The 20,488-nt window shown below is 40.7% G+C and overlaps 1 protein-coding gene across 9 annotated transcripts in view; it reads left to right on the top strand.

Moving 5' to 3' along the window:
* The first annotated feature begins 11,064 nt into the window (after positions 1-11,064).
* Positions 11,065-20,488, top strand: part of LOC149251293 (putative LRR receptor-like serine/threonine-protein kinase At1g51820) — a 338,812-nt gene continuing 329,388 nt past the window's right edge. For 5 of the 9 annotated variants that reach the window (XR_016266859.1, XM_089459343.1, XM_089459339.1 and 2 more), the window contains exon 1: positions 11,065-11,474. Coding sequence is in view for 1 of the 9 variants with exons in the window: in XM_089459344.1 (XP_089315470.1) it covers positions 11,472-11,474 (3 nt within the window). In the remaining 8 variants the exon portion in view is untranslated. The remainder of the gene's footprint in view (positions 11,475-20,488) is intronic. The other 4 variants (XM_089459341.1, XM_089459337.1, XM_089459340.1 and 1 more) reach the window with 2 other exon arrangements.

Here is a 20,488-nt window from a genome sequence, read left to right as displayed (position 1 = left end):
TGTATTCTTCATCTTAACAAGTTATTTTCAGAAATATTCAGAAAATATTAATGCAAATACACTGCAGCCTACACCAATATACATATCAAGTACTGAAAAATAAATGAGACAACCACACAAAGGACACACTTATTTTTGGACTAAACATCCCCGGAAAAACCCAATGCGGGAAAATCGATGCAACAGATATGAGGATTTTATTATTAAGTAGATTTTTGAATACAACTAGGGTGCCAAATCCGGCTCACCCAACAGAGAATAAACCCGACAGAAGTACCTCTATTTGGAGACAGATATTTCAGCGAATCCAACAACTGGATGAATAAAACCCACAGGTGACTGTGTTGTCTCCAGTGTTGTGCAGCGGTGGCTGCTCCAAGCTCTATGTTGGAACTGCGTCACCCTCCTAGTGAGTCTTCTCAACTCAGAAATCGATTTGATGATCTACTGCTCTCTCTGCCTCATAGAAACCCCAACATTGCCTCTAAATGACTGCGTCAAGTCCTCTAGCCTCTGTGTCACCCTTTATGGAGCTGTGTTGTTTCTCTTGGTGTTGTTGTGCCTCTCTGTTATGTATTCTCGGCCTTGGACTAAAGTCCATATGCTAAACTGCCCCTCTTTGCTAGAGATCTCCTCAATTGAATTCCCTCTTGAGAACTTCTCACCTCAAAAAATTGATTTCCTCAATCTCTTTGTGTGTGTTCTCCAACTGACCCCAAGCCCTCCTTTATACTTTTCCTGTTGAGAAATCAACGACCGTGATCTAATCTCTAATCAACGGCTAAGATTAAATTAGACTTGATCCTTGTCTCTTAGAAGCTTCTCACCTATATTTTCATTACTAACCATTAATATTTTAATTTTCCTAAGTTTAGACTTAGTAACCCCATTAAAAATATTAATTATTATATGCTTTAAGCATCTACAATATGTAATTTTGTTCATTGATGAATAAAGTTGCAATTTTTCCTTGGGACAAAAAAATAATATGTGTGTGTGTGTGTGTATGTGTCAGCGAGTGGGAAAACTTATCATAACTCAATTGTCAAGCCAACAATGGGGACAATTATCACTTACTATTATCCTCAAATGGAAGTTGACTCATCACTATTATTCAAAGAAAACTAGACCACCTAGAATTACGAGTTGTTGGTTTGTAAGGGGACAAGCTTTCACTCCTGGTAGATGCCTCTAGGTCTTGGGTTGTTGACCAATTTCTTTACATCTAATGAAAATGAACTCTTAACCCAACAAAAACAATTTTAAAATATATTTTAGACATATATATAAATATAAATATTACTTAAATATTTTATTAATAAATTAGAAAATTTCCAAATAATTTATTAATTATTTGCCTCTAAAAAATTTAGATTATATAATTATTATTTTATATTCCATATTGTTTAATTCAAATAATTAAAATTTAAATTAAATCAATTATTAAATAATATTACCATGATCAAATAATAATAATTATAATTTTAGAAAAGATTACGGTGTTGATAATCTTTCTATCTTGGTCATGATATGATGACCAGATGACAAGTAAATAACATAGACCCAACTCATTTATACAATCATTTTTGTTGACAAATAAATAACATCGATTCAATTCAGATGTACAATCTTTTTTCAATTCGGCTGTAAAAATTTCTTTTGGTTTTGTTTTTTTATGTTTGCTTATTTAGAGTTTAATTTTTTTAATAGTAGTTGTTTTGATTTCAAAATTTTCATTAACTAATATATAAAAATAAAATTTTATGAATATAAAATGAAATTTTAATTTATCATAAAAATAAAATAAATATTTCCAAACAATTAATTATTTATGGTTAAAACTTAATTGATGTAAATTCAAAAAATAAAATGATAGTTATAATGCTTAAAAGATAATATAAAAAATATTTATGGAATATTTACATATAATTATAACTAATAATTAAAACACAATAAATATAACTATTAATATATACAACTTATTATCAAAATACAATAAATCTAAATTTAAAGAATCATATATATATTTAGTATGAAATAATTATTATAATGTTAACTTTTTATAGGGGTTAATAATATTTAAAACAAATGAAGTTGTTTTTGTCATTTAAGTCAGAAATTATGTTCTCAAAAAAAATTGCAAATAAGATTGTTATGTCTAAATTAACTTAGAATCATTCAATGAGTCTACTAAATCTGAGCTAAAGTTGTAATTGATAGGAATTTGATAGGAGAAATGGATATCGAATATAGATAGTTATCCACATAACATTGTATTGTGCAAATTCTGTCAAATCAAATGTTTAAAAAACACTTTTTTTTTAACAATATTGAAAATAAAGATTTATTTTTCAAAATTAAATATTATAATTTACATAGATAAATGCTAAATTAATAGTGGCTAATAGAAAAATTGATCTCTATAATATTACTTTGGCATGGACTAATAAATTGTTATGGAGAAACTAATTGACTACTTAGGCGCAATAACTTAGCATACATTTTGGTGAGTACTAACCATTAATAAATCCACACATTTACATTTTTAGTCTTGATTAAAATGTTAAGGAAAACATAAACAATAGTGGATAATTACTCCTTTTAATAGTAAATATGTTTTCTTATAAAGTTTAACAATAAAAATCGTTGCACAAATATTTAAAAATCATAATATGAATATTACAATTATATTTAAAAATTATGATGAAACAATTATACATGCCATTATATCATGTAAAATTATAACATGTTTTTTTTTTTTTTTTTTTTAACTGTAACGGGTATAAATTATTATTGAAGTATGGTTGGGCCTAAGCCTAATCAACCGTCTTTACACAGCTTTTCCTTGCATCTAAATGCTTCTTGTTCAATTCTGCGCTTGAATTAAGGGATACAATATGAGGCAGCGCTGTTATCATTGATGTTGAGAGCTCCCGGTGCTATGAGACATCCTTTGTTTGCCATTTCATCCGCCTCACTATTCAAACTTCTGAGAATATGGTATATTTTGAAGGAAGTGAAATCTTGCAGAATTATCTTTGACCTTTCCAGAGACTTGTTGAGAATAGCATTGTTGAACTGGTCGTCCGAGATGATCTTCTTGATGAGGATTTCGGAATCTCCGAATGCTTGGCATTCTTTGATGCCTTTATCCCGGACTATTTGGCAGGGTTTTGTGAGAGCAAGGAGCTCTGCCTGATTGTTTGTGCGTATACCAAGCCCCCAGCAAAAGCGAACTTTTCTGGAATTGTCTAAGAAGTAGATGACTCCTCCAGCTCCCGCAGCCCCCGTATTTCCTTTGGAGGCACCGTCGAAAAAGATTGAAGTAGTGTTTTGGATCTTCCACCAAGTTTGAAAGGCAGCTTCAGGTTCTCTAATTTTCCAAGATGGAATGGGGAGGGGAGGGGGGAGGGAACGAGCTTTGCTTATGGGATGAGGGCTATGAAGGTTCAGCCATGCCTTTTCTGAGGGGAGGAGGGAGGAGTCTGATTTGTGGGAATGCAGGAGGACAGTTTCAAGAAGAAGAGCTTTTAGCTTCTGTGGAGGATTCTTGTAGCTTCATGATCCGGATTATCCACAGTTTCTTGTTCATTTTGCCAACGTTTAGGGGGTCCATCATCAGGAGAAGAATATGAATGAGAAATTATTCTTGAGAGAAGAGAGCAAGAATAATTTCTCATTCATATTCTTCTGTTTTGTCCTGATGATGGAGTTTGAAACGTTGGCAAAATGAACAAGAAACTGTGGATAATCCGGATCATGAAGCTACAAGAAGAGCTTTTGCAATTGAGGCAGATTTAGCAGGAGAGTGTGTAGAATTGTTGAAGATTGAGTCATTTCGGGCAAGCTAGATTTCCCAGCATACAAATTTGGGTATGGAGAGCCAAATGTGAAACCAGAGGGATTTATTGGGGATATTATGAGGGTAACATTGAAACCATTCAGTAATGAGATCTGCCACGGAGCTGTGCTGGGGAGGGGAGGCAGGCAGTCCAAGAAGAGTTAGTTTCCAAACTTCTTTGGCAAAATCACAATCAATGAACAGGTGAGGGGCCGTTTCTCTAGAGTTTCTGCACATTGCGCATCTATGAGGCCCAGCAATATTACGTTTTGACAGATTGTCCCCTGTAAGCTGTTTATTCTGCATAAGGATCCAAAAAAAGAAGTTAACTTTTGGGAGCCCAGTGGTGCTCCAAACCTGTTTCCATAACGCTCGAGTTCTCAATCTGTCTTTTTTGGTTTGCAGGGCAGTGTAACCCAAAGCTGAGGTATAAGAACCCGTATCACCCCACCCCCATTTGTCTGCGCTGTTGCGATGGACTGGCGCTGCGTTTGAGAGCAGCATTTTGAGGATTGCGAGTTGATAGTGGAGCTGCGCCGGCACGGGAGGGAGTGCCCAGTCGGTCCAATTCCCTTTACTATCCCATGTGGAAATTTCATTCAGCTTTCTTATACCTGCTCCGTGGAGCCAATCTCTAAGATCGCGGATTTCTTCGTGGGAGTTGAGAGGGGGGCTATTCATGATGCGATCTTTCCAGAGGAGGATCTTCTCCCCATTGCGAGGTATGCGATACAATTGTTTCCTGAAACTGCTGATGCATTTCCTACAGAGGTTCCAGGTATGAGTGCCTGCGAGAGTATTATTTGCTGACAGATGCCTGAGAGAGATCCCCTGCGCGTATTTGGAGGTGAGCGTTTCACTGACAGGGTGTGTGGGATCTAAATAAATTTTCCAAAGAAGCTTGATTCCAAGTGACTGATTAGATAAGGCAGGGTCTCTAATCTGTAGACCTCCGTCCAGTATTGGCCGCTTGACAAGATCCCAGTTTGCCAAATGCATTTTACTGTGATTGCCTCTGCCTCCTTTCCAGAGAAAGTCTCTCAGGAGGCATGAGATCTGTTCCATTATGTGTTTCGGAGCCAGAAGGAAAGAGGCTTGATATATAGGGAGAGCAGATAAGACGGATTTAATTAAGATGGTTTTCCCTCCCTTGGTAAGCCAGTAACCTCCCTAGGAGGTGATCTTGTCTTTAATTTTGCTAATGATGCCATTCCACAGAGATCTGTTGTTGACTCCAGATGTGAGGGGTAAGCCGAGGTATTTGATGATGTCCCAATGGGCGAAGGACTCAAAGCCAAGGATCTGGCCTATGGTATTGAGGTTGTGTTGGCTTACATTCCATCCATAGATCGAGCTCTTTCTGTCATTTATCACAGCTCCTGAAGCTCTGCAATAACTTTTTAGCACAGAATCAAATTTAGCTGCTATTCTATTAGAGGCTCCGCCTAGGAGAAGGGAGTCGTCTGCAAAGAGAGCATGGTTTATAGGCTTGAGAGCATTTGCAATTCGGATTCCTGGGAGATCACTAGTGTTCATTTCTGCAGCCAGCTTCCTGCTAAGAGAATCTGCCATGAGTATATACAGAAAAGGCGAGAGTGGACAACCTTGCCTTAGTCCACGATGGGCTTGGAAGAAGGATGTTGGGCGATCGTTGACCATGGGGGCTATCCAAGGGTTTGAGATGCAAGCTTTAATGAGGTTGATAAACTGAGTAGGGAAGCCGAAGGATCGGAGGACTTGGAGAAGAAAAGAATGGTTGACTCTGTCGAATGCATTAGCCATGTCAAGCTTGATCAGCATCCCCTTCTCTTTCCTCTGTTTACTAGAGTGGATAGCTTCCTGCACTTGAATGATGTTGTCCAAGATGTGTTTGCCTTTGGCGAACCCCCCTTGGGCGCTAGATATTAATTTGTCAAGAAGGGGTTTGATTCTGTTTGCAATGATTTTGGACAAGATTTTATAGGAGGCGTTGCAAAAAGAGATGGGCCTAAACCTGCCGAAAGTTTCTGGGTTAGCCTCTTTTGGAATTAGAGCAAGAAAGATGGAGTTGATGCCTCCTCCAACCTTGCCTTTTCCAAAGCAACCTTGTATCATTTTCAGCAGATCTGTTTTGATGATGTCCCAGCAGACTTTGTAGAAGTGTATTGTAAATCCGTCTGGCCCAGGGGCCTTATCTGATTCCATTGCCCATATGACCTTGATGATTTCTTCTTCAGATAAGGGTTTCAATAAAGCCTGGTTGTCCTCATGGGTGATGAGGTGGGGAATATAGGAGAGGAGATCTTCAGTGTCTTCTATGCTGCCTTCATTCCTTGTTCCGTAGAGATTTTTAAAATGGTTTTCAACTGCAATTTTTATTTGGTCAAATTTGTTGCAAATCTGGCCTTCTTCATTCTTGATCTCAGTGATGTGATTCCGAGATAGGCGGGCTTTATACTGTCGGTGGAAGAAAGAGGTGTTTCGATCTCCTGCCTTTAACCATAGACTGCGAGATTTGAGTCTCCAGTGCTCTTCTTCCCTTCTGAAAGATTGATGGATATTTCTTTGATAAGCTGCTTCTTTGTTTAAAATTTCAGGGGTAATGTGGAGACTTTCCATTCCATTTTGCAGAGTTTCCAGCTGCTGGACTTCATCTTTTCTCTACTGGGTAGAGGGGTTGGGGAGTTTCCTTAGCCACTCTTTTAAGGCTTTTTTGGTGGCTTTCAATTTTTTCTCCCATACAAAGCTTGGGGATCCGTTGATGGGGATATCCCAAGCCGATTGGATAGTGTCCAGAAAGCCTTCTTTTTCAATCCAGAGTGGACTGAATTTAAAGGGGATGGGGCCAAGGTCTTCCTCAGGGGCCATAAGGAGCTGAATTGGCTTATGATCCGAGGAGAGTTTGGGGAGAATTTTAGAAGAGATAAGGAGATTTTCCAGCAACAGGGAGCTTTGGATTAGAAATCTATCCAGTCGGGCAGTAATGTGGTCAGGCCCAGTTCTATTATTGGTCCAAGTGTATTTGCCTCTCACCGGGGCAAAATCTAGGAGGTCCCTCTGTTGCATTAATTCCTCTGCCAAAGGCAGCAGCTGATCCCTGCTGTTGTTTCCCCCCCTTTTTTCCTTTGGTTTCATGACTAAGTTAAGATCTCCTCCCAGGATGATGTTGTTTAGGGAGTGGAGATCTAAGAAATTCGAGAGAGTATCCCAGCATTCTCTTTTTTCTGCATAAATAACAGGAACATAGAGATTGAATAAAGCTATAGTTAACTTACTTTCAAGGTGCTTGAGCTCAGTGAAGATCCAGTGTTGGGTCTCATGGGAGTTCAGCAGGTGGAACTGATCTTCCGACCAAAGAGTTGCAACGCATCCCGAAGTTCCCCTTGAGCTGACTGCTATGCCTTTGTTCTTCTTCCATTTAGATTTGCTGATATCCAGAAGGGCTTGCCCTCCGATTTTGGTCTCTTGGAGCAAGAGGATGTCTGTGAGCTCTATTTTCATCAGATCTTTGACCGCTTCAATTTTTGGTTGCGTCCACAGGCCTCTGCAGTTCCAAGAGACTATACACATTATTTACCTGGCGAGGGATTTGGGATTCCTCCCTTGGTGGATCTTCCTCTAGTATTTCTTCCTATAGTCATCTCTATTGTGGACTGGCTGCCTTGCATTTTAAGGCGCTCTGCCTCCTCCTCCCTGACTGCTTTGTGGGTCTTCCTACCTGTTTTCTTCGAGGGTCTCTCATAGGTCTCTTCCTCTGAGGAGTCTGAAGGTTCTGGCACTTTTTTCTTCTTTGTTATATCTGCATACGAAGGCATGGAGGGGCTGCCCTGAGGAGAACCAGACGAGACTTCCCCGCCTCCATCTTTATTTGCATGTGGATCTTCGACCTGTGCTGGAGTAGTCAGATCAGTTTCTGGGGGATCTGGTGGAGAGGATCCTTTGGGGATTGGGGTCTCATCCAGGTTTTGGGGGGTTCCATTTTCATTGCTGGGATTTTCTTGGTTATTCCCCTTTGCAGCTCCTTTCCCAGCTGCTTTTGCATGGCCCGTTTTCTGGACTGAGGTCCATTGATCTCCCTTGGAGGTGTGGCTCTGCTCTTCCGTTTTTTTCTTGTAGTATTTTGCAAAGTGTCCATAGCCATGGCAGTGTCTGCATTTAAAGGGGATCTGCTCGTAATCCAGCTCTTGAATATGGGACCATCCAGCCACTGTGAGTTTTATTGTTTCGGGTAGTCCATCTTCCAAATCAACTTCCACACATATTCAGGCACAGGAGTACTGATCTTTCCTTACGGCCTGATCAATGTATTTACCAAGGGAATTGCCGATAATTTGGAGAGATTTCTGGCTCTAGTAATGCAGGGGAAGGTGGGGAAGCTGCACCCACACTGGAACCGCAGAAGGAACATCCTGGGTTGGGTCAAAATCTGGAGACCATTTATTTAAATATAATCCCTGTGGCCCCATGAAATATGGCCCGTTCCTGAAGATGAGACTCCGGTCTTCTGCTGATTCGAAGACGAATACAAAGAAGCCTTTACCTACAAAATATGGTTTGATCCCTTCCTTGATCAGAGGGGACCAGTTTCTCTTGATCCAGTCTTCAACAGATTTGGGCGATGGCCAGAGGCCGGTGAACTGCCCAATGAGCCCTCTATCGGCTAGATTCAATGCAGAGCGACAAGTTTCTTCCTCAGGGAGGGCCACTGTAGGGATGCAGTCTTTTTCTTGACAAATTTTTGTTGTTGAGCAGATGGAGGGCGTCTGCTGCACGCATCAACCATTTTTCGGAATTCGAGGACTTCAGGTGGGAAGGGGGGGGGGGGGGGTTCCGCATCCCCTTCGCTGGGCATGGCTGCCAGGAGGACCGCAGCAGCTCGGATCAGGCGAGCGCAGCACAGGCGCGACGCATGAGCTCTTATAACATGGTTTTTAAATTACAGTTCAATCACATATTTATTTAAAAAAATATTTTTTAATAATATTAAAAAATAAATATTTATATTTTAAAATTAAGCATTATATTTTTAAAATAATAATAGTCAATAAAATAAAATAAAATAAAATAAAATAATAATCATGAATAAGATAATATTGCCACAAATAATATTGAAATTAATATTTGTTAGCATTAGTTTTTTGGCATTGTTTTTTTAGCTAGGGAATTGTTGTAAAGTTAGGCCAATTTATCATTAATTTAAATCAGAAAATGATTAAATTACAAAAAAACAAAAACAAAAAACTAATAGTCTCATAAACTATTTTTTTTTTTAAATCTTAAAATATCATTTCATTTCAATTTTAACATAATACTACGAAAACTCCAGCAAAGCAAATCAAGTCAATGTTCCCTGTCAATGCTCTTGGTCTTGCTAGAATCCCTGGTGCAGAGAGGCAAATAATATTTTTTTTTTGTAAACTGCAGAGGGACCTTTCTTTTTCTATTACTGCGAATCAAAACCACTACATGTTCATGGTGGCCTCAACCCGCCCCAAGGGGAAACCGGGTTTATTGGCCACCTTAAATTCTTAACAGCAATCCAAAAATAGAAAGTCCTAATTCTTCTTGTCCAAGTTAAATATACTAAACAATCATAAAGACTTCTATTGTTTCGTGTCTGCATTCTAAACTTCAAAAAGGAACTAAAGATGCCACTCTACTATCTACCAACTTTTTGAAACCAGCATATATACATATCTTCCATTATTGCGTCGCCATGCCTGTCTGTTGCTCCACTTCTTTCTTGATGTCTGGGTAGCAGTCCTTTATCTGCTGCTGTATTTCATCCATTTTTTTGTCCTGCATTAACAGAGTGATCTGGATGTTCTTCAGTTCTTTCCTTAGATTTGGAATTCCTTGAGAAAGCTCTGCCATTTCCATAGCTACTTGCTCCATTGCCTTAGCTAGCAGTCTTTTCATTACCCAGTATACGTGTAGAGTCTGCTTATACAGAGTCATACGACCTCTCGTGTTTCCTGGATCCGGGAGGAGATATTCCCAGTCTTCCATTTCAGAGTCTGATTGTCCCTGAGTTGCTTCCTCTTCCAGTTGCTGTATTATCCTTCTAATGTCCTTGTTGGTGTTCTCACAATAGGCTCTCTCCGCGAACTGAATCTTTTTTCCTATAGATCTTCTGGATTTTCTAGCAGATGTAGTTGCATGTTCTTCCCGGTAGCCTCCTGCTCTTCCCCTTCCCCTTCCGCGTTGTCCCCGTCTCCCTCCTGTGCCTCCTCTATTCCTGTAATTTCCTCTGCCTCCCCGACTCTTCGTGCCCGAGGCACTGCCGAAGTCACGACCTCCTTCTCGCCCTTGACCTCTCCATTCGTCATCTTCCCTGGTCTCCTGCTTGTCATTCGTCCCGGGCTTTACTACCCTCCTAACCTTCTCTCGTGCCTGCTCCCCTCTGTCCTGGTCCGAATCAAACATCTCTATGTCATCCTCTGAATCTTCCTGGACAATTAAGATTTCCTCAGCCGTTTCTTCTTCCGCTATTCCTTTTCCTTTCTTTTCCTGGCTGCTTCGTTCTCTATTGGCTTCACTCCCATCATTTCTCGACCTCCTTCTTGTCGCCATTCGACCCTTACCTTCTGCACTGTCTGTTTGAATTTTCCAGCTCCTCTGTCCTCCTGTTATCTTGGTCCGAGCCCTCGCCACCCTACCTCTTCGCCAATTCTCTATTGTTTCCTTTCGCGTTTGCTTTCCTTTATCCCGCTTTCCTTTTTTATGTCTTCGTCTCTTCCGATTTCTCGTTGCTTCCTTTGCCCGTTCTACTTGCCACTTGTTACCTCCTTCACCGCCTGCGTCCTTTCGTTCTTCCTTCGTACTGTCATACTCATGTTTGATTTCTGACATTCTGTCATTCCCACCTCCCTCCGTCACCACTCCATCAGCGTTCCTCCTTGAGATGCGATCTCTTCTGATGATCCCTCTATCCCTATTCATAATTACCTGACCCTCCTCTGTCCTGTCCTTCCTTCTCACCTGATTTGAATTAATTGTTCTGTACACCGTCGAAATCACCCCGATCGGGGAAGAGGCAAATAATATTTAAAGTCAATACCGAGAGGCAAATAATATTTAAAGTGCTATTGACTTATTAATACTAGAGCTGTATAATATATTTGTTTAAATCCCTCCGTAAGCCTATACAGCCCCATTAATTGTCATATCACAGTATTGGTATATGCTTAACGTCATCCAAACTGGATATATTCCGAAATATATATCAGTTTTAAGATTATCACAAAGACTACCACCAAGTCAAGCTCCTCGGCCCCACGGAGAAGTAATGGTCGGCACACAGTTGGCAATTGTCGGGAATCATAAAATTTTCCTGCTATCAGCATTCCAACGGTAGTAGTATAGCTGTTTTATGCAATCATTCATTGCCGCCATTGTTTCTGACGTCTTCTTTGACCGGGGATTTGAGCAAAGTAGAGTCAATGCACAGTAGATCACGGCAATTTACTCCTATTCGCGGGGTTATGGTTGACTCCCTGTATAAGCCCAGTAGAACTGCCCCTTCATCGTTTCAGATTGATAAACGGGAGATTACTGCCTGCAGCTGCACTAATACGGCAGCAGTTATAGTTGTTGTGAGATTTGTTCTGGATGTATCTGCTGGAATATCTGTCGTGGGTGTCTACAAGAAATGGTAACAGTGTATTTATATCGTTTTCATTCGTGAATTATGTAGGAGCTAGATATGTAATGGCATGATTACATGCGAAAATCTGAAACGATTTCATCTGTTGGAAGTACATAAACTTTAAAGTTGAATTGTTATGCCAATTATATGTTTAGGTAAGTTTGGGGTTGCGAACAAAACATTGTATTTAGCAGGGTTGGTGAGGTCTAAGAAATTAGTGCAAGGGAAAACGCAAAAATTTCTGTGTTCCTGATCAAGTCTATTGCTCCAGAGGTTATCGCATATGCAGAAGCATATATTATACTCTACAAGTTTTGATTTCGTGGCTCTCATATGGGGCAACGGACACTCTCAACTAGTAAACCGCATCACAAAGAAGAAGGTTACAGGATTTGGCATGACTTCAATTTGTAATCGAGGTCATCCCTTTCTAGGTGTTAGAAATTAGGGAGAGTAAATATTGTTTCCTCAAATGTAATGTCTTCATTTTTATTTTTTTCCATGGTACAGCTAAGGTGGACTTCTAGCACATGGACTTCTAGCACAGGGATGGCGAGGTCAGTGGAACAGGTTTATGTCATCAACAGTTCTGATGGAGTTTTGAGGAGCTTTCATGTGTCTGATGGCATTCTCTTGTCATATTCATCATCATGAGCAGTTCCGCACATCTTGTTTTTGGTTCCATGGCTTTCTGATAATTCTCATTAAACGGGGTTATTATTGGCATAACTTAATTAATTATACCCGAGGTGGCATTCCGGGGAGATTAATTGATGGAACACCTCAGTGTAATAGCTTGTTGGAACCGGAACGAGAAAATCTACAGGATGTGATGCTGAGAAGCGACTTCCATTGGCCGAAGAGAGTATGGTGGGCAATTTACTATTTTCCTTAGCTAAAAATGACTTTAATTAGTCATTTAATTAAGGAAAAATAATTAATTAGAGGAAATGGGCCAAAGTGACTTAAGTAAAATAAAATAAAATAAAAGGGTCACTTAAGATAAAGTCAATGAAAGAATTTCTAGAATAATAATAAAATAAGAGGCTTCTAGAGGCTTGGAGATCTATCCATAAGATCTATAAAAAGAGGAGAAGAAGGTCATTTAGGAAAATCTTGGATTTGATATTGTTTCTTGTACGAGAGGTTGATACCTGGTTCTCTACTCCATTGGTAGCCCCAGGACGGAAACCCTCAGGTGATTCAGTGAGATTGGGCGAGCACCCATCTCCTCTTGCTAGATTCATTCATAATCCATAAATGTAGTGATTGATTTCCTGTTTCAGTTTGGAGGCCGACATTAGCATTATTACATATCTTGGAGGGCCATGCCTAGCTATTGTATTGGCATCTATTTCTATATAATAAAGTTGGATTTTGTTGCTGCATTTCTCATGGTTCTGCATGTTGTGATATTTTAATGAGATTTTATGTGCAATTTATGGGTTTACTGTTTGGGTTTTACATGACAATCTTCTATTTGTGAATGGAATTTTTATCTGGAGTTTCTTTTAGTTAAAAATTTGAGTTTGTTCCAATTTTATTTCATTTGGGACATTATAGTGGTATCATAGCATCAATCTTGGCTCAACTTGCATGTTTTCTGTTTTCAATGGTAGGTATTATTGAAGGGTTTTGTCAGAGAAGTCGAAAACCCTGTTCCTGCAGCAAAATGAGAATTTGTCAAAATGAGTTCGACAAATTTTCATATTAAGTGTGTAATGGATCCTCTGACAAATTGTTGCTGAAATAATACAAATTCTACAAATTGGCCCGACCAAATTCTTTTAAGTCGTGGCTATTTCATTCTCTAGATCGAGGGCAAGAAGCTGTCAATCAAATTATTTTAACGCTGAACGTGAATGTTAGCATGATCTATTGCGCGACGCAATTGAGTGGTTGGATCAATTCATAACTCGATGAAGTTGTGCGATTGGTGGCCAAAATATCAAGGGAGCAGCGATGCCTCCATCAATCCATTGGCACCATGGAGCAAAAAGTCGAGTTGTGGTCGTGTATAGTGCTAGAATATTTAACACAAGGGTTGTCCCCTTGTTAGCTGAGAGGGCAGAAACTAGGAGGTGCATTCCCACGTTGATCTTCAGTGCAGGGAATAGGCACAACGAAGCCCAAACTCAGGAATAAAGTAGCAGTCAAAATTTGTTTTTGCCAAATAGCCGTGATTGCATCACATGGAAAGGGTGGTCAGCTTTCTCTGATCGCGGGCACCTATAGAAGAACCTGGTGTCAGAGATCTGGAGCACGTAACTGGTGTTGATTTGGGGTAGCATCGGATGTGCTCTAACCACAAAATTTGGTGGAGAGGTTGGGGCACATGAGATCTCCAATACCTAGAAAAGGTTTGGGCAGATTCTAAACAGATCAGGAGATATTAAAATAATTAATATTTTTAATGGAGTCCCTAAGTCTAAACTTAGGGAAAATAAAATATTAATGTGTATTAATATGAATCTGTATTAGAATGGTCCAAAAACATGGATCAAGCCAGATCTAATCTTAGCCATTGATTAGGGACTTAATCTCGGCCGTTGAGATGTCAATAGAAAAAGTATAAGAGAAGGCTTGAGGGGTACTTGGACAACACACTGAGGGAGACGAGTCAGTTCAATTTCTAGAGCGGGGTTTGCTGAGAAATTGAACCAGTGGTCTGGAGAGCGGTCATGAGGCAGCAAGTACGAAACAGAGAGACGGGAGATCAACGTAGAAGAGGTAGACGCAGAGCCAGAGGAAGCCACGCAGAGGCAGCAGAGACTGCGCAAAGCTAGAAGGGCTTGCGTCATCCACACAGAGGCTGCAGGAGTGACGCAAAAGCCCAGAGAGGCTGCACAGAGCCTTAGTAGGCTGACGCAGAGGGTTTCAGGCTGTAGCAGAGGTCAGTAGGGCCTACGCTGGGTTTAGGAAAGTGCTGGAAGTTTGTCTATCTATGGGTAAGCCAGTTTGGCACCCTGTTGTACAAGAAAATTGCTGAATAATAAAATCCTCCCTTGCTACACCGGTTTTCCCACATTTGGTTTTTCTGGGGACATTAGTCCAAAATAACTGTGTCAATGTGTGCATATTTTTGTTTCTGTATTACGATGTGATATCTGCAACAGTATTTATTTTAATGTTTGTTGAAGTAATTTCATGAATAACTTATGATGAAATAAGTAGGAAAAGTAAATCAGTTGCTGCAGTGATAGAATTTTCACATGGTATCAGAGCAAGTAATCAAAGACAGAAAGGGAAAATCAGTTATGGGTTGAGACCATGATGCAAAGGCATCCACCTCAGGGGACTCACGTAGATTTTCAGAAGATTGCACAAGAGAGAGAGATTTCGATTTCTCTATGTTGGCTTCCAGGTTGGAAGAAGAAGTGGCGTGCATGACTAGTGCTGCATCATCAAAAGTATGGTATATAGACAGTGGAGCCTCGTGGCATATGACGGGAATCAGGGAGTGTTTCTCAAAATATCGAGAAGAGAAGATGAACCTTTAGATCACCACGGGGAACAAGGCAAAGTGTACTCCAGTAGGAAAGGGTACCATAGTTTTTTAGACAGAATCGAGAGAGCAGTTCCGTGCCACAAATGTGCTGCATGTGCCAGGATTGGGGATGAACTTACTTTCCATGCCACAATTACAAGGCAAGGGCTATGACGTCTACTTCATCAAGGAAAAGGCATACGTCAAACATCCAAGCTAAAAGAAAGTGTAGACCGGGATCAAAAGTAATAGATTGTATAAATTACAACTAGAATCTCCAATGGCACTAATAGGCAGTCATGGGGACAAAGACTTGAACGAACTATGGCACAGAAGGATGGGTCACTTGCACCATGGAGCTCTAAGAATTCTCAGGAGCATTGTAACAGGAGTTCCGGATCTGAGTACTGAATGAGATGATGTATGCAGGGGATGTGCTCTAGGAAAGTATGCCAAGACGACATTTTCTAGGAGCAACCACAAGGCCAAGAGTGTATTAGGATTGATACACTCAGATATCTGCGAACCTATGTCTGTCAAAGTTCTCAGTGGTGCAGAGTATTTCCTTACTTTCATTGATGACCACTCGAGGAAAACTTGGATCTATTTTTTGAAAACTAAGGATGAGGTTTTCTGTCGATTCAAGGAGTTCAAGGCTCCAGTGGAGAATCTCATAGGTAAGAAAATAAAAGTCTTGCGCTGGGATAATGGTGGAGAATATGTCGATAAGGACTTCACTGATTTTTGCACTAGGGAGGGCATCAGAAGAGAGTGGACAACTCCCTACAATCCAGAGCAGAATGGGGTGGCAGAAAGGAAAAACAAGACTATTGTAGAAGCAGCTAGGGCCATGCTGTGTGATCAGGATATGCCAAAATTCCTGTGGGCAAAAGCATGTAACACAACTGTGTACGTTCAGAACAGGACTCCTCATCGGGCATTGGGCAAGATTACTCGTGAGAGAATCTTCACTGAGAAGACACTTGAAGTCAGTCATTTCAGGATATTTGGGAGTTTGGCATATTGTCGCATACCCGAAGAAAAGAGGAGGAAGCTGGATCAGACTGCGGAAAAGGGGTATCTGGCAGGATATAGCGAGAACGCTAAGGCATACAGGATCTATCTTCCAGGGAGCAGGGAGGTAGTAGTACGATGAGATGTAAAGTTCATGGAGGACAGAGCTTTCAGAAGATCTCGTGTGATGCCTTCCAAGGAGTAGCCGAAAGAGGATCTGTTGGTCATGCCTCTTCAACCAACGGAAGTGAAGAATCCTTCCTCAGATCAGGAAGATTCTCAGGATGAGGAAGAGGAGCAAACAGAAGCACCTGTTGGCAGAGGAAGGACCAACAGGGAACTTCGTCAGATTTTGCGTGATGCAGAGAACTTCATCGGAGAGCCAAGGAACAGTAAAAGGGAGTGAAAACAGCCAGACATGTATCAGAAGTTAGTAGCTCAGGATGGAGAGCCTGCCAGCTTCAAGGACGCAGCTCAACGTCAGGTCTTGCTAGATGCGATGGTGGAGGAGTATAACTCCATAATGGTAAACGATGTCTGGGAGGTGGTGTCAAGGCTTCAAGACAGATCTGTGGTAGGTTCAAGATGGATCTACAAGATCAAATATGCTACGGGCGACAGTATTGAAAAATACAAGGCCAAGTTTGTGGCTAAGGGGTATGCACAAAAGGAAGGGATTGACTATGAGGAAACCTTCACCCCGGTAGCCAGGTATACATCTATTAGGACCGTGATATCTCTTGCAGCCCAGATGGGATGGGAGATTTATCAGATGAATGTCAAGACGACATTTCTAAACGGGGTAATGGAAGAAGAAGTATACATTGAACAACCAGAGGGCTTTGAAACTCATGAGAAGAAGTCTCATGTATGTAGACTGAAGAAAGCCTTGTATGGGCTGAAGCAGGCACCAAGAGCGTGGTATGGTCGAATAGATGGCTACTTGCAGAAGATGGGGTTTGTCAAGAGTGACGCGGATTCGAATCTCTACTATCTGGTCGTAGAGAGCGAGCCACTTATCTTAGTATTATATGTGGATGATCTCTTCCTGATAGGATCATCCAGACTCATTGAAGACTGCAAGAAGAATCTAGCCACAGAGTTCGATATGAAGGATCTAGGACGAATGCACTATTTTCTAGGGTTGGAAGTTTGGCAACAGAAAGGAGAAATCTTCCTTGGGCAAGGAAGGTATGCTACAGAAATTCTGAAAAGGTTCGGGATGGGAGACTGTAGACCTATGGCTACGCCAATGATCACCAACTGGAAGAAGATTGATGCATCAGAAGACAAGGATGTCGATCCCACCCTATACCGACAGCTCATAGGGTCCATGATGTATCTAGTCAATACTAGGCCAGATATTTGCTACGCTGTCAACACCCTCAGTCAGTTCATGGTGGAACCAAAGAGGGCTCACTAGGCAGCAGCCAAGCACGTTCTCAGGTATTTACAGGGAACAATTGATTATGGGCTCTTGTACAACAAGGGGAAGGATATCAGGTTGAGTGGATTTACTGATGCAGATTGGGCAGGAAGTTCAGTGGATCGGAAAAGTACCTCTCGGTGCTATTTCAACATTCGATCAGGAATAACCTCCTGGTGCAGTAGGAAACAAAAGTTCGTGGGATGGCAGCAAGCACAACTTCGTGTGAGGCTATATGGCTTAGAAAACTGCTGGTAAACCTATTCAGAAGAAATATGGAGGCGACCATGATCATGTGTGATAATCATAGTTGCATTAAACTCTTTGAGAATCCAGTATTTCATGATAGGTCAAAGCATATTGATATCTGGTGTCACTTTGTCAGAGATTGTGTCCAACGTGGAGCTGTATAGTTGAGCTACACTCCTACAGGGGAACAAGTGGTAGATATCCTCACCAAGGCTCTTGTAAAGTCAAAATTTGACTACTTCAGAGAAAAGGTGGGGATGGTAAAGAACCCCTTTCAGAAGTAGTGTGTTAGCAACACGAATGAAGAAGGAGTTGCAATGAAGATGCAGTGTTGGGAGAAAGGACCAACAATAGCACAGATGTAGAAGGAGTTGCAGTGCAGATGCAGTGTTGGGAGAAAGGACCAACAACAGCACAGATGCAGTGTTGGGAGAAAGGACCAACAACAGCACAGATGCAAAGGAAGGTGCAGTGCGGATGCAGTGCTGGGAGAAAGGACCAGTAGCAACATGGATGCAAAGGGAGTTGTCATATAGATGCAGTAGTGGCAGTGGCAGAACCATGGGCAACAGTACAAGATGCAACAGTGCAGAGGATGTTAGGCAGGGAGGCCTAGCATCCGCACAGGTACCGATGCCAAATGATCAGAGTAATACTCAGTGAGGAGCAATGTTGCACGAAGCGGGGACGTTTTTTGGAAGCGGGGACGCGGAAGCGTCATTTTCCAAAAATCTAGGAAGCGAAGCGTCTGCTATATATATATTTTTATATTTTTTTGCATTTATACTCAAAACAAACATCCCAAATACCAAATTAATTATAGAAGACATGAAAACATGCATATTTTTGCATAAATCAAGATAGATATGGCATCCATGATTCCATCGTAGTTACTAGTATGTATAACAACCATCTAGATTCTATATTCTAGCTATTACAAACATACATCAAATTTTTAAGCATATTATAAAACATAAAACATTTAAGCATATTATAAAACATAAAACATAGAGCATATTATGATTTATCTAGCAAGTGAGCAACTGTCAACATTTGTCATGTCCAAAATTCAAATAATAATGTTCACAAAATATGTCACTTGGTCACCGCCAAGACAAAAAAAGGTTCAAAATTCAAATTCACAAGCCTACAAGTCTAATGAGTAATCTATGAGAAAAGTAGTAGATTGTGAATATATCTACTAATCTCTCCTCCTTCCACCACGAAGAGAACGTGGCGGCGGGCCTCCACGTGGTGGCAATGAAGAAGATGGTGCCTGTGGAAGTTGTGGCAGTGGCACTGAAACTGATGAAGAAGAACCCCCTGTTGTTGGTGTTGAACCATGGAACCTAGGAACCAAGGGACCAAATGGGGGTGGGGGTGGCATATCAACACGATCATCATCATCCTGGAATCGCTCAAAAAATTCATGCAAAAAAAAATCATTAGTTAACAAAAAAATTAAAAACATGAATTAGAGAAATGCTTTATAAGGAAAAATTGGAAAATTCATACCACAATGGACATACCTGGATAAGAGCATCCTCTAATTGCTCTAATCACAACACTCCATCCTCCAAATTGGGCTCCTCTGGATTCTTGTCCCAAATCAACAGGTCTTTATTAGACTTTGCATCTTCACAGTAATGGGACAACAATCGCAAGTTGTAATGAACATAAACCAAGCTCTTTGCTTGGTCTAAACTCAATCTGTTCTTCTTAACACCGTGAATGAAAGAATAAGAGCTCCAACACCTTTCTGCAGAAGAAGTGTTTACCACCTGTGATAGCACCCGCAATGCCAAAGTCTGTAGAAGTGGAGTACCCCCTCCATGCATGTTCCACCACTCAAGAGAAGAAAAAGTCTCTCGATCTTTAATTGCATGCATGCTCCCAAATGGACCAGTGTTAAGCGTATAGTTGCTCAACTGTCTCCGTACCAATGCAGCCTCCTCCTCATCAGGGATTAATTTACTCAATGCAGCCATATATTTTCTGTGAACCTCTTGATCTTGGTGTGGTTTTCTCCTGCTTCCCCCCCAGGTGCTGGTGTTGAAAGCCATGATGGATGATAGTATCTAGGTGTCAAAACATATGCTAATGCATGTAATGGAACATTTAGCATTTCCCATCGGTTTTCCACCTCTGCACGAATATAATTGTACAAGGTGGTATCTCTAGGCTCAACAATGTCTTTAATCTGCCCCAACATGCTATCCATTTGGTCATACACCTCCCCAATTATTGGTCGATCTGAATCTCCAAACTTGATCATGTAATAAATTGGTTTGGTGAATTGCAAAACATATTTAACCTGTGACCAAAAGTAACTGTCAAGAACAGTGTCCTTGACTGCATTAGCACCATCTATGTCAGTGTTAATTTCATCCCATGATTCAGCACACACCAAATTAGTTAAAGCTTGTCTCACCTTCACTAGCCGCCTAAAGGTGAGGTAATAACTAGCAAATCTTGTCTTTGCAAGTTTAAGCAACTGCAACTTGGAGTAAGTGCCATAGAAGTAGTTTACCCTTGTATGCCCTGTGATGAATTTAATGAGTTGCTTCCCTCTCTTGTAAAGCTCAGTAATCCACCCACATTCTTTGTGCTTCACAATATCATGCATCAAAAGGTTCAATGTGTGAACCAGGCACCCAGACCAAAAGATGTGTGGATAAGTACACTCAATAATTTTTCCTGCTGCCTTACAATTTGCTGCATTATCTGTGATCACTTGAACCACATTATTCGGACCAACATCTTTGTTTGATTTCAATAGGAGATCTGCAATGTTTTGTGCAAATGCACTGATGGAGGAGGAGTCATGACATGTAATAAATACTA

The sequence above is a fragment of the Pinus tabuliformis genome, chromosome 7, assembly GCF_031772625.1.
Source record: "Pinus tabuliformis cultivar Carrire ecotype Pingquan chromosome 7, CPIR1, whole genome shotgun sequence".
NCBI classification, from domain to species: domain Eukaryota; kingdom Viridiplantae; phylum Streptophyta; class Pinopsida; order Pinales; family Pinaceae; genus Pinus; species Pinus tabuliformis.
Note: the sequence above shows the minus strand (reverse complement) of the source record. Positions and strands in the feature narration are given on the sequence as shown.